The following is a 13280-nucleotide window of genomic DNA, read 5'->3' on the forward strand; positions in this document are numbered from 1 at the left end:
CATCATTAGGGGAATTCGATACACCATCCTTCATTACCAAATTAACTTCACCATCAATGTATACATGTATATATGTTATGACAGCAACTGCTCCTTTCTTTTATTTTCTTTGTTAACCAACGAAATTTTCATAATAAAAACAAAGATTTCCTTTCATGACATCTAACTGAGTTTATCCTACTTGTGTTCCCACTTCCTGATCTAGACTTTTGCAACATATTACAGTAGGCAATCTTTAGATTCAAGATTCAAGATTCAAGATACCTAAATTTCATGTACATATCGCGACAAAATTCTTACTTGATTTTCTCCCCTTCTTAACATTGCTAGTTATCCAAAGCAGGCAGCTTTTATAAATATGGGAAAGTAGCAGATATCATCCGAACCAAAATTTGATTAGGCTACTAGTAAAGACTAGATCAACCAAGGATATCGTTCAATATAGCCACATTTTTAAGAGACTGCATAGTTCAAGAGCGTTATTTTGTATGAACATCGATGAAGTCATTAGATCCATTAGCTGTCAATCCAAAAGCATCCCCCAAGTTGATCTTGCTTCTCATCGTCCTCCTCCCAATTCCTCCATTGCCTTTCCTCATCATTGCGGCAAATTCCCCATAATCGATTTGTCCATCCTGCAATACAAATCCTTCATCAGCTTATTTAAACAATAAAAAGACATTTTTGTTTCATTAGGAGAGAGACATTTATAAACACTGTACAGGAACATTTGTTTGGGGGCACATGGCGTAATTACTTCATAGACAAAGCCTGTGCACAACTCTTATTCATGATGATTGGGGATAACATAAAGCTACTAGTTTTTATCTTCTGACAAAAATGGCTAAAAATATGAGCAGATAGGTTTCATGATGAGGCTGGACAGAGAAGAAAACACTTACATTATCTTGATCTATTTCTTTGATCATCTCATCAAGGTGGGTATCATTCAAACCAAACTCTTTACAAGCTTGTTGGAGCTCATCGATTGTAATGTAACCACTACCATCTTTGTCAAAAAAGGAGAAGGCCGAGACTAAATTTTCCTCTCTCTCCAACTTATTTAAGTGAATAGTAGCAGCAAGGAATTCACCATAATCAATTGTCCCACTGTTGTCAATATCTGCCTGTGAAGTGCAAGCATTCACAAGATATCCATACCATTATCAAGCTTGATTGAGTGATCAGATAACAATTCATGGCCAGATTAGATCAGTATATAGAAAATTTTCTTACTGCATCCATGAGATCCCTGATCTCGGATTCCATAAGTTCAGAGCCAACACGCTGTAATCCATCTTTTAACTCATCAAATGTTATTGTTCCGCTGTTATCTGTGTCTATCATTTTGAACAACTCTTTCAAACCACCAATTTCTTCTTCAGAGAGCCTCTCTGCTATTACCTACAATTCAATTTGTTAGTTAATATACAGCTACAGCATCATAACCATAGGAAACTCCTTGACAGAAGCCAAATTAAACAGGCAACCAAACCATGAAAATTGTAATTATAGTCTCACAAACACCAAAATGTCAGTGTACTGTTCATAAGATCACTATCACTATGTATTGGAGCTTCCTTGCAAGAGTCCAAATTAAACAGGAAATTGTAGGGAGAAAAATAAAATGAAACATTTGATTATTTTTTTCCTCTAAAAAGTCTACTCTTCTTTCACATAAGGAAAATTTTGCATATAAAAGAATCAAAGCATTTCAAAATATTATCATTAAATTGGTAAAGAGAAACATTCCATTTACACATGCTAGACTGCACTAACATAAATTAGCTGTCCGCTTTGAATCACTAGATGATATTAATTACTCATAGACCCTACTGAAAATAATTTGTTACACAGGAGGTTAGATCCTTGAGGATGAGTCCTGAGTTCATCCGATGTGCATGGCAAGCCAGTGATTACATACCTTCGAGGTTTACAATATAAATTACCAAACAGTTTTCTCTTGTTACCCAAAAGAGGAAATATGGCAGGTATTATTAATCTTCTGCTGAAGCAAGTAACTCAAAAAGGAATCAAAGCAATAACAGCCAAAACTGCAATGCAGGTAATGAGCACATATACACACTGCTTTTGTGGTAATTCTGTTTTTTCTTCCATAGAATATAGCATTCCATATTAATCAAGGATCTCTGACCATATGGATATGGTTAATCTCAACGAGTAATGGTAACTATTTTTTTAATCTTCGGTAAGTTTCCGAAAGAACAATTTCCCACATTGGGAAGTAACAGCTTTTATAAACAGAAAAACCTAATAATACAACTCTAATGATTTCAGTTCAAATACATCAAATTGTTCTTAAGCTTCATTTTATCCATTCAACCCCAATTAAATGCTTTATCAGCCTACAAACAGACACAAGCTTATTACCAATAAAAGTCATCCCAGACTATCATTCAGCACACCCAAATTATCACCTAAAAACTTGATGTGGAAGAATTTGCTATGGGTTCTAAGCATACCCAAAGTAGCAGCAGTAGCAAATGTTTCACATTTGTTAATAAAAGAATCAACCAATATCTATACTCTGAAATTCTAGGCAATGCTTATATCATAAAAAGCCTAAGCCACAGTATACAAATATGATAAATTAAAAACCTTTTATTCTCAACTTCAGAAAGTCTATAAATTAATCAGATTTAAGCTCATCATTGGTTAGGTCTTTCTAAAATTATCATATGTCAAGGGACTTTCAGGTAACTTATTATAATAGCTTGAACATTTATCGAAACCTTACTCGTAAAGCCATCTTCTTAAGTTTATTCATTGCTGAAAATTGCTTCAATCGAGACAGTACTGCAGAATCAAGAGGTTTATCTGGGGCAATTGTGTCATCTACAATCCAGGGGTGACCTAACACATGAGGATCAAGTCAGCATCAAAATATCATGAAAATTATTATCAATAGCTTTGTTAGAAACTCAGCATACATGTCTTATAAATCGTAACATGCTGCATAGCCTTATAGAATTGAAACGGACTCACATAATACTCCATGAGCAGTTAGTCTTCTCTTTGGATTCCGATCAAGCATTTTCCTAATGAGATCTTTTGCACTTTCTGAGATGGCGGGCCATGGTTCAGAATCAAAATCCAACTTTCCTTGTAAAATCTGTCGGAAGATCCCCATTTCACTTTCTGAAGATGACAAAGTAAGGAAAAACAATTATGATGATATGCTTTAGAAATTATTAGTATAAGAAGAAATTGTTACATCCTACCAGTCATAATTAATAAATGAACTATGAGATAGCTACCTGCCCAAAAGGGAGGGACACCGCTTAAAAGTATGTATAAAATAACTCCAGCACTCCATATGTCTGCTTCAGGTCCATAATGCTTGCGTAACACCTCTGGTGCAACATAGTATGGACTCCCAACAACTTCAGAAAAGTGTTCACCTAAACGGACATGGGAAAGAACCGAAAACTCATGTCAGATAGAGATGGAAGCTGCTATTATAGAAGAATGCAGTGTAACAATATCTGTTTCAAATTAAAATAAAAATTAACAGGTTTAATAAGCCAAGAATCTGAGTTAAGAGTAAAAGTAACAAAAATTCCAAGTATCAAACAAAACATTGCTAAATCATATGAAAATATCCATTCCTATTAACTTAGATATATTCTTATTCACCCTATCAAACTTCAATACCTACCACACTAAGGGACAAATTTACAACATATCTGGCCCCTGTGACTGATAATGCAGTTTCTTTCTAGTATTTTATATTAAATACGACGATCATCCCTCCATAGAACCCACCAACATTCTCTATCAGTGGTAGTGGCACCTAATTTACCTTGCTTCACCCACCAGACAAATGTTAAAATCGAATAACAAGATGTATGCAGACAAATGCTACTCAAGTTTTCTGCGTTGGAAACCAATCTAGAAGGAAAATAAACTTGAAACCACAATTTTCCCGTTTTCCCGTGTTCCCCACCCAGCCTCCTCATCTCCCCTTGGTCACATGGTGGGTCCAATGAGTGCAAATTTCGTTGTATCAAGATGAAAATACATCACAATGTTCTATAGTAGCAAACCAGCACAAAATCGGCAAAAGATCAAATTCCTCCATGAGAAGTAGTACCCTTCTGGATAAAGTAGGGACAGTGACAACTAAAAAAAGTTGCATTTTGCAAAAATTATGTAAAATGTTTTGCCCCCCTCTTTGATAGCATGATCCAGTCTTAATCTGTTCTTACCCTCAACTACAAGATTAGTGCAGTAACTCACCTAAGTCATACTTCTTAAAGTGAAGAATCAAGCAAGGTAAGAAAAAAAGACAAGAAAGATTGAATAACTCTCTTAATTAAACCAAGGATGGTGGAGATGGCGTCAATTGCAACAACAAATGATCATCTAAATAAATGTGTTGGTAATTGGTAGAAGGGACCTATTAACTAAACTGTAAACCAACAATGTCTTATCTGATCTTTGTCAAAGACCCAAAAAAAAAAAAAAAAACCGATTTCTAAGGCAATAAAAACGGATCAATAGATACTCGTGACGAATTATTAAGAAACAGTAATGGAAGTACATGGAAGAAAGATGAATCTGTAAGAAGGGAATAGACCTGGCTTGTAGAAGACAGACAGGCCAAAATCAGTAGCCTTAAGAGCAGCATCTTCATCAACACTATGAAACAAGAAGTTCTCTGGCTTAAGATCTCTGTGAATAACCCCAAGAGAATGACAACCCTCGGCAACCCCAACAATGGTCTTGATCAACTTAGCAGCTTCTCTCTCGCTATAATGACCTTTCTGAACAATCCTATCAAAAAGCTCACCTCCCTCGCAGAGCTCCATGACCAAATGAACGCAGTGATCGTCCTCGTAGGTGTCCTTGATTCTGACAACATGTTGGTGCTCGGACAAGTGATGCATTATCTGGATTTCTCTCCAGACATCGTCGTAGTCCTCTTGGCAGATTAGCTTGCGCTTGGGGATAGATTTGCAGGCGTAGTTTTCGGCAGTTTGCTTGTGGGTACAGAGATAAGTAGTACCAAATTGGCCTTGGCCTAGCTTCCTGCCTATGGTGTAATGGTCCTTGAGATTCTGGGTTATGTAGGGAAGAACCCTTGTGGGTTTTGATGATGGGGGTGGTGGTGGTGGAGCTTTTGATTTACTCATGCTCACCTGGTTTTCTTCTTCTTCTTGTTCTTCTTCTTCTGGTTTGGAGAACTAAACTCAGCGTCAAAACATTGAAGAAGACTGGTCTGGAGAGAAGAAGAAGAGAAGGATTAATACGACTTTGACCTCTTCCTTCTTCAGTCTTTTATGGTAAGGTAGCTGTACATTCCATAATTACAGAACTCTCTCTCTCTCTCTCTCTAAAAAAAACTTGTTTTTCTTTCATTTAATTAAAAGAAAAGAAAAGAAAAAAAAGAAAAAACTTTCACATTTCTGTGTCTTTAATCTGGGATTTTCCTTTTAAAGTTAAAAAATTTCATGAAAAAGAAAAATGGGTTAGCTTTTTTAGAGATTATTATTGTGAGGAATTGGATTGGATTTTCTATGGGCTGTCTTCACTGGTTTCATGATCTCTAATTATTAAATTACTTGAAATGAATTGGGAGGTTATTGATGGGTGGAGATGGCGTTAAAAGGACTGGGGAATCTGCAGTGGCAGATTTGTCCACTTCTGCCTCCCCACATCTCTAATTTATGACTTTTTAAATAATTTCAAGGATTGTTTTCAGATTCATTGGCTTTTCCTTCATTTTTATTTTCCGATTTTACCACTTTTTATTTAGCTATAGCAAAAGATTTTTCAATTTTGTACATAAAAATTATATTTAAATGCATTAGAGTTGTAAAAATGATGATTTAACTCATTGCGAGAAGCTTCTCGAGAGAGAGAGAGAAACAGAGAGAAGTAAAAAGAATTGTGTTCAATAAGTTTTGGAAACATGATGATTTATTTTATTAAATTCCAAGTACTTACAGAATTGAAACATCAACTATGTAAAACTACATATTCTAACAAAATGTAAAATATTAATCTCAAAGTGGATGAACAACACATGATTTATAAAGTATTTATAATGGCATGTCAATATTGTGTTTGACTAATGAATTAAAGAATAAAACATAAAAATTAAAAAAAAAAACATATAAAAAAAAAATTCCACTTAAAAAAAACAAATATTAATATGTAAAACTAAGCATACACTTAAAAGTTGTTTATTTGCAATTTAATCTCTTCCTTTTCCTTCTTGAAATTCTTAATGAGTTTTTTTTAGATCAATTCAAAGTAAATTCTTTTCATTTTATAAATTAATAAAAAAATAATAATTCCTTTCTAAAAAAAGTTCATAATCATCATTTCAATTTATTGTTTTTAAAAAATAATAAATACATGTAATTACAAATATTTATTAAATATAAATATGGGATATGTAATTCATTATTGTTAGTCGATTTTTATTTCTAAAAGTTCAATGTTTTAATTACACTGATGACTATTACTTCATATCAAAAATTTTAATATGCCAGAATTGCAAATATCTAATTAATTTACATACTACGGCGAATGTTATCATTTAATTTATGTTAATACAATTTTTCAGTTGGCAGGGCGAGAAAGACCATCATTGAATCTGCTAAAATCTACATAAAAGAACTTTGGACAACTTTAGTTTAATTAACAGTGAATTTCTAGGAGAATGAGAACGAGGTGTGACCAGAACAAGTGTTGGAAGGGGTGGAAATGGTGCAAGCACAGGTCACTGGCATTCTCAATTCTACTGGGTTTCTCATGGTAGGGCTTATATTAAGGTTACACTTTGTTTTGAAGTTATGTTCAAGAAATTGACATGACATGCTTTTTGTGATATCTAAACAAAAAGTATCATTAACTGTTTAAACAAAAAAAACATTTGAAGAAATCACTTTTTTCTTCTTATAGAAATTACAAGACTAAAAGATATCTAAACGAAAATTGTTTGAAATATAAAATCATAGAATTTCAACTTAAAAAGAAATTCTTAGCTTACCTCTCAAAAAATTAATGCATAAAGTTGAAAACTTACGATACTAGCAACTTGAGCACTTTAGAATGAAGAACTTAAAAAGCCAACACCCTACAACTCAATCTAAAACACACAACACATGCACACAGCTTAAAACAGAATTCAAATTTTCCCCTCATGGTTCTCTCAATTTAATGAAGAGATTGCCTTGATCCAAAACAATTTCTTTTTTCCAGATTTGGATATACATATGGGCATGGTCTTTAGATTCTCCGAGTGATAAGGACAAAGAAATACTATTTCAAGAATGTAAGTTCTAAAAATCTGGTTATCAACCACAGATATTCTATGAGCGTATACATAAAAAAGTAGAATTGTGTGAAATAGAAAACCTGATCAAACAATCGAAAGCAATAAAATTAATACAGCTATTATAAAACTTATATATATATATAAACCTTAAGTAGATAAACTGGTCACTAATACATCTGCTGCCCCCCACCTCTAAATTAAAAAGCTAAAAAGCAAGCATACGCTGGTAACTAATGTTGGATATAAGTTAATCATATAAGATATTCAGCTAATCCTTTTTAAGGTTAGAAATAATCCTACTCATTTTTATCACTTAATCTATTGGGTTTGGGTAAAACTAAGCTCCAGCTTCTAGGACCTATACAAGATAAAGACCCTAAAACTCTACTGTCTAAAGGTAGCTACAGCTATCCATAATACAAACAAATCAATAACATCCTATCCTATTGTTTCCAACTATTTAGACGTAAGTTAGTCTATTGCCTTGATGCCTGCAGCGCAGTAACAGCATTGGAGATCTCCATTAGCCGCTCTTCTGTTTTAGCCTTCCACTTCGCAAACTCCTTGAACATCTCCTGAGAAAAGGACAATTTGAAATGTGGCTTCATTGAGATGAAATGCTAAGTAGGGAAAGGACATATGGAACAGGAGTAATTACACATTCATCTAAATCATTTATTGAATAAAAGAGCATATTATCACCACCTGAAATATTAAAACTGGATTGTCAATATCAAACTTTGGATTGGCAGTTACAGAAGAATCCGGGGTCATGTTAGCTATATCGTCATCCTGCCTCCTGGGAACTAGCTCTTGTACATCTCTGTTTATGCAACAAGAAAGCAGACAACTAAGAGAATTACAAAAGAAGAAATAATTTTAGTGACTTGTCTCTATTACCTCTTTATTTTAGCCATTTCTTCCTTGAGCAGTTCCAGCTCTCTTGCACAGATAAGATCCCGAGAAGGGCTACAGCTAGGCTTTAATATAGGTTGTGGAACCAAGTATGGTTCTTGTACAACTGTCTCCTGCCCAACATTAACCAAATCAGCACTTTCTAGCCATGGTGCAAAACCCTCCTGAAGACCATCAAGATTGGTGCTCTCCAACCAATCTTCCCATCTCTCTGAACTTGGACAGAAAGTAGTAGTGCATTGCTTTGATGCCTGCATACTGTTCAATGAATTTGAAATTCCCAACAGCTGGTGCTCGGTTTTAGCTTTCCATGTGACCAAGTCCTTGTACATGTCCTACCCCAAAAGAAACATAAGATGTAGCCTCATTAATACTCTGGTGAATATGTTTTTTAATAGAAACTCTGGTGAACATGTTTATAAGCACCTTATTGGTCTTGCAATATATAAACACTTCAAAACAAGAAATTGCATATTCTTTTGGTTTCTACGTTTCTGGAAGCTTAAAGGCAAAGGAAAATATTTCTTTGATACCTGCATACTGCTCAAAGAACTTGAGATCTCTGCCAGGCCTTGATCAGTCTTAGCTTTCCATCTTACAAATTCCTTGTGCATCTCCTGTGAAAGGACACAGAGGTGATTCTTCACCAAGGAAATTGATCAAGTTATGTGTATTAGGCATATTCTTATATATTCACCTCAATTGTACAAGAAACTTCTTGCTCCTTCTGCTTGGATAATACTTCTTGCATATCACTGTTTAAGAGACAAAAGGTTGAAGGGTATCCTTTGATCAGTGAAAAATGTATCACTTCTATATGAATTTTCTAGTTTTATTACCTCCTCAGTTTGGCCATTTCTTCCTTAAGCAGCTTCAATTCTCCAGATTCCTGAGGGGCATCCCCAAGCTTCCACCAAGAGGGTGGAACCCAGCTACGATCTGGAACACCAGCCTCCCGCTTGATGTTAACAAGGTCCGCACTCTCCAGCCAATACTCCATCACCCCATTGGTGTTATAACACCGCCGAAACCTCTCAGCACCACCGGGTGCCACTTTACCATCAATGTGCTTTAGTAAGTGGTCTAATAGTCCAGTATCGCCAATTCGTTTGCGAGCTGCTGATCTCAGTATTGGCCTAGAAATTGGTTTCTCAAACACAGCTCCTTCAGCCTTCATCACTTCTAACATGTTTTGCTCGGCCAACTTATACCTTCAAAACATGTAATCAGTATAAAACAATATTTGCATGTTAAAAAGACGAATTAAATGAACAAGATAAATAGTATCTACCTCTCAACAGACCATCGATCAACAGAGTTCCGTTGCTTGTGTTGCTTGCACTTCTGAAAACCACTACTTTGCCTTTGTTTTGTATGTCTTGGAATTCTTATCTCTCTAAGTTGGCCCAAAGGTCGTTTTCTTTTCTCAGTTCCACTGGCCACCAGAGACTCCACCACTGTCACAGATTCTCCACCATCTCTTTCATCTCCTCCCTCAATGACATTGGATGACATTTGAGGTGTGTTATCCTCTTTTTGATCGCCAAATATAACCTGGCGGCAATTCCCCCACCGTGCCATCCCAGTGCGATTTAGCTCAAACCAACAAAGCCCTTTCTTAGATGTTTCATCCAGCCTCTCAGAACTATTATATTCTTCTGAAGCACCAACAAAAAAAGATAACATTTAGAAACCTGAATGATGCAACAATTTCCGTTTATCAACAACTTAAAAACTTTGAAAAAAACCTTTTCATAAATTTTTGAAAAAGAAACAAAACATCTTCTGTATGTATGGGTTTCTATCACAACTGTTCAAGATCCACCAAGGTTATTGGCAATACATACTCCATAATTCTATGTACTAGTTTCTCTTAAATTCTTATGCCAAACAAGAGTGAAAGTACCAATATGTGTACCATTTCCATGCAATTCTCGCACCCATTATCAGAATAAAACCTTCTCAAACTTTTAAATATGCTGGAATTCTGCTAACCAGTGTAACTTTCTAGCATTTCTGCCATCAGCAAAAGCTACTAAACAATTGGACTTATCGAAAATATATCATACTAGCATTCAGATGTCCAGAACTGGAATATACTATCATTTAATTTATCATTTAAGAAAGCTTCTGAAGTCCATATCCAACTTCAGGTTTTTGAAGTCCTTTTCTCGAGTAGAGGCTTTTCTTCTGTACAATAGAAAATTTAAATTCCTTGTTTATCAAAATTAATTTCCAAAGATCAAAACCATCAACTAATGTTAATAGGAGGTAACAAGAGGAAAGGGTTTGCCAATTCATTCCCAGAAGAGATAGAGAATGTACATTTACAAGATATAAATCCTAAGCAACTTCCCTACATAGAAAACATATTAGGTATGCAAAGAAAATGAAGAAAGATACAAAATGATGATTGAATCCCTGCATCAACAGTAAAAAAAGATTGATGTGTTTTTTCCACCAAGGAAAAATACTTGTGTATAAGAATCAAATAAATCTTACAAAACATTGTCTGTATAAACCTGATCCCATAACATCTGAATTTGTTTTATTGGCCTCTCTGATAGTCCAAGGTGAAATCCTACAATTCAATGTAAAATAAAATAAGTAATTCTAGTTCCTAAAGAAGATTTAACACATATTAACCATCAACAATTAACTATGTTTTTGGAAATTAAAAGGAAAGCTTCATTACGAATTTGGGATAGTTCAAACTTTGTAAGTAGAGAATCTTAATGAGATTACCTAGAGAAAACAATGAAAAGGTTCAAAATTGATAAGTTCCAGATTGCCTCTCAATATCAAAACATGCAACGTGAATCACCACCATTTATACTTGCTGGCATCACCAGACTTGTGGTAGAGTGACCTACTTTCAACATTATAAAAAAAGATATTAAAAGAAAAAACCTGTGATGCAAACTGTAAAATTCTGCTGCTTTTATCACCATTAAAAAGAAGAATTGGTTCCATGTGTTCAAACAAGTTCAAATCCACTTTTCCAATATCTCAGTTGTTGCAAGCAATAACTAAGAGATTTAGAAATAAAAATAGAAAGAACTCCGCATTGGATCCAACTAAGCACACCAATATTTTCCTGGAATAAAAAGAATGAAGAGAGGCCAAGAAATCAGAAGTTAAAGTTGGAGAAAACAGTTCAGAATAATTTTTTTTGTGAATATTATGATTAAGCAGCACAAGAGAAAAACTTATTAATGTCTCCATCATCAAAAATTAAAGATTAGAGGTAAAAGCATAAGATTTCACATTGCTTTCAAAAGGACAGCAAGCTAAAAAAGGCTTACAATCTTGATTCTTATCCACCATATTTAACTCTCCAAAAGAAAAAAGGTTTTTAAACACAATTTCTCGGTCAAGCTTCAGTCTTTCACTGAAGCAACTTCAGAATTGAATATATTGAACCAAAACAGCCCCAAAAACCTAAAAGGGTCTGCAAGGATACCCTCATAAATTTATACAAGATTTAGTGACTTTGCACTTCTTTCTCTTTCTAATTTGACAAAAATATCTACATGTCTCTAATATATGAAAAATGACCTACCAATCCCGTTTACAAGTAAGTTATACAAACAAGATAGGGTTGTAATTTTTTACAATATAATGTGCTTTTGTTTTATTACTACTTCTTTGAGTTGCTTGTATTCTTTGTTGATATAGCACTATGCAAATTAGGATTCCACCGACTTCCATGCTCCAAAACAAACATTAAAAATTTTGCTGCATGTCAAATTATGCATATTTCAAGATTACATTTCATAAACCGCATACATAGACCAAGCAGATAAGCTGATATAAATGAAGGACAAGGAGAATTATACAACCAAGACACTGCAAAAAATTACTGATTACAAGATCTTACTTGCAACTCCTTGCCTTATTTGTTTCTAACAAATGCAGGAAAAAGAACACTAGTAAAAATTCCCATCATGCAGAGTCAATCAGCATCACACAATAATCCCATAAAAGGACACAAGCCCTTGAACCGTACAACCAGTTCCCCTAATTATTTTTCCCCTAGTATCCTGAACCTTCATGAACCAAACAGAGAGAATGACCACAATATAACCAAAACACCTACTCTCGAAGCAACTCCCCTTCATGTTTCCCACATGAAATGCCATATCAAGCAAAAACGAGAAGCAACAAAAAGATCAGAAAACAGAATGACGGAATAACGAAGCAAAGAAGTCGGGGTTTTAGCTCAACAGGCGACCATTGCATCTTCCACATTCAAATCCAAAAAAAAAAAAAAGTAAATGCCCAAAATACTATGGAAGACATAAAACATAAATGCATAAACATGTCATAAGAGAAAAAGAAAGAAACATAGAAAAAGAGCGAGAAACAGAGGTCACACCTGATAGGGTTTAGTGATCAGCAAGACAGAAGAGTGAGTTTGAGATTTTAGCGAATAGAAAGGGGAAAAAAGGAGAGGAATGGCGGAAAGAGAGAAGACCAGAGGCCAGAATTGTAAAGTATTATTCTGCCCCGAAACAAGCCTTGGTACTAAAACCCTAACCGCCAAAATCCCTAAAACCCCTCCATTAAAATAAAGTTTAAATTTTCCATAGTGAGTATTTTAAACATCTTGCTACTGGTTTCAAATGACCCATACATTCGACGCCACGTCCATGCAATCTTTATCGTTAGTCAATGGTCAACTTCTATTATTTCTTTTTTTGGGGGGTGTGGCTAGTTCTGGTCAACTTTTGTAGTGGTAACACATTAATTCTTAGATATTATAATAAATAAATAACAATAAGATCTCATGTTGTTACCATAAAAAAGAATGTAATTATTACTTGAATTGCTTTATGATATTTAAGGTCTTGTCCTTTGTGTTTTTAAGAATGTTGGATCAAAATTTTCAATGATAATATTAAATTAAAAAATTAATACCATTACATACATTCATCAAATTCAATAACTTGGTAATTTATTTTTATTTATTTATTATTAATTCATAATTTCTTGTAAATAATTATGAAAAGTTTTGAAGCGATTATGATTTCAATTTATAACAGGTTATTAATAC

At 34.3% G+C, this 13280-nt stretch overlaps 2 protein-coding genes across 9 annotated transcripts; both read right to left on the minus strand.

Moving 5' to 3' along the window:
• Nucleotides 1-330: 330 nt before the first annotated feature.
• LOC110808610 (calcium-dependent protein kinase SK5) lies at nt 331-5364 on the minus strand. Its single transcript, XM_088222348.1, has 7 exons — nt 4601-5364; nt 3279-3422; nt 3007-3159; nt 2759-2874; nt 1237-1404; nt 903-1127; nt 331-635 (listed from the first exon to the last, which is right to left on the minus strand). Exons 1-7 carry the CDS (start codon nt 5154-5156, stop codon nt 480-482), a joined length of 1518 nt encoding a protein of 505 aa, XP_088078474.1. The 5' UTR covers nt 5157-5364; the 3' UTR covers nt 331-479.
• Nucleotides 5365-7428: 2064 nt separating this feature from the next.
• On the minus strand, nt 7429-12788 carry LOC110808641 (DYAD protein). 8 transcript variants are annotated; one of them, XM_088222341.1, is made up of 11 exons: nt 12603-12788; nt 11173-11321; nt 10970-11093; nt 10747-10805; nt 9516-9882; nt 9064-9435; nt 8922-8979; nt 8758-8841; nt 8210-8559; nt 8015-8132; nt 7429-7884 (listed from the first exon to the last, which is right to left on the minus strand). In XM_088222341.1, the coding sequence occupies exons 4-11, from the start codon at nt 10754-10756 to the stop codon at nt 7786-7788; spliced, it is 1458 nt and encodes a 485-aa protein (XP_088078467.1). In that variant the 5' UTR covers nt 10757-10805; nt 10970-11093; nt 11173-11321; nt 12603-12788; the 3' UTR covers nt 7429-7785. The 8 variants fall into 8 exon arrangements, with proteins under 8 accessions (XP_088078467.1, XP_088078466.1, XP_088078470.1 ...); XM_088222340.1 differs by lacking the exon at nt 11173-11321; XM_088222344.1 differs by lacking the exon at nt 11173-11321 and having other exon boundaries at nt 10727-10805.
• Between the last annotated feature and the right edge of the window lie 492 nt (nt 12789-13280).

Source organism: Carica papaya, chromosome 6 (genome assembly GCF_054855325.1).
Source record: "Carica papaya isolate Zhongbai chromosome 6, ASM5485532v1, whole genome shotgun sequence".
Lineage (NCBI taxonomy): Eukaryota > Viridiplantae > Streptophyta > Magnoliopsida > Brassicales > Caricaceae > Carica > Carica papaya.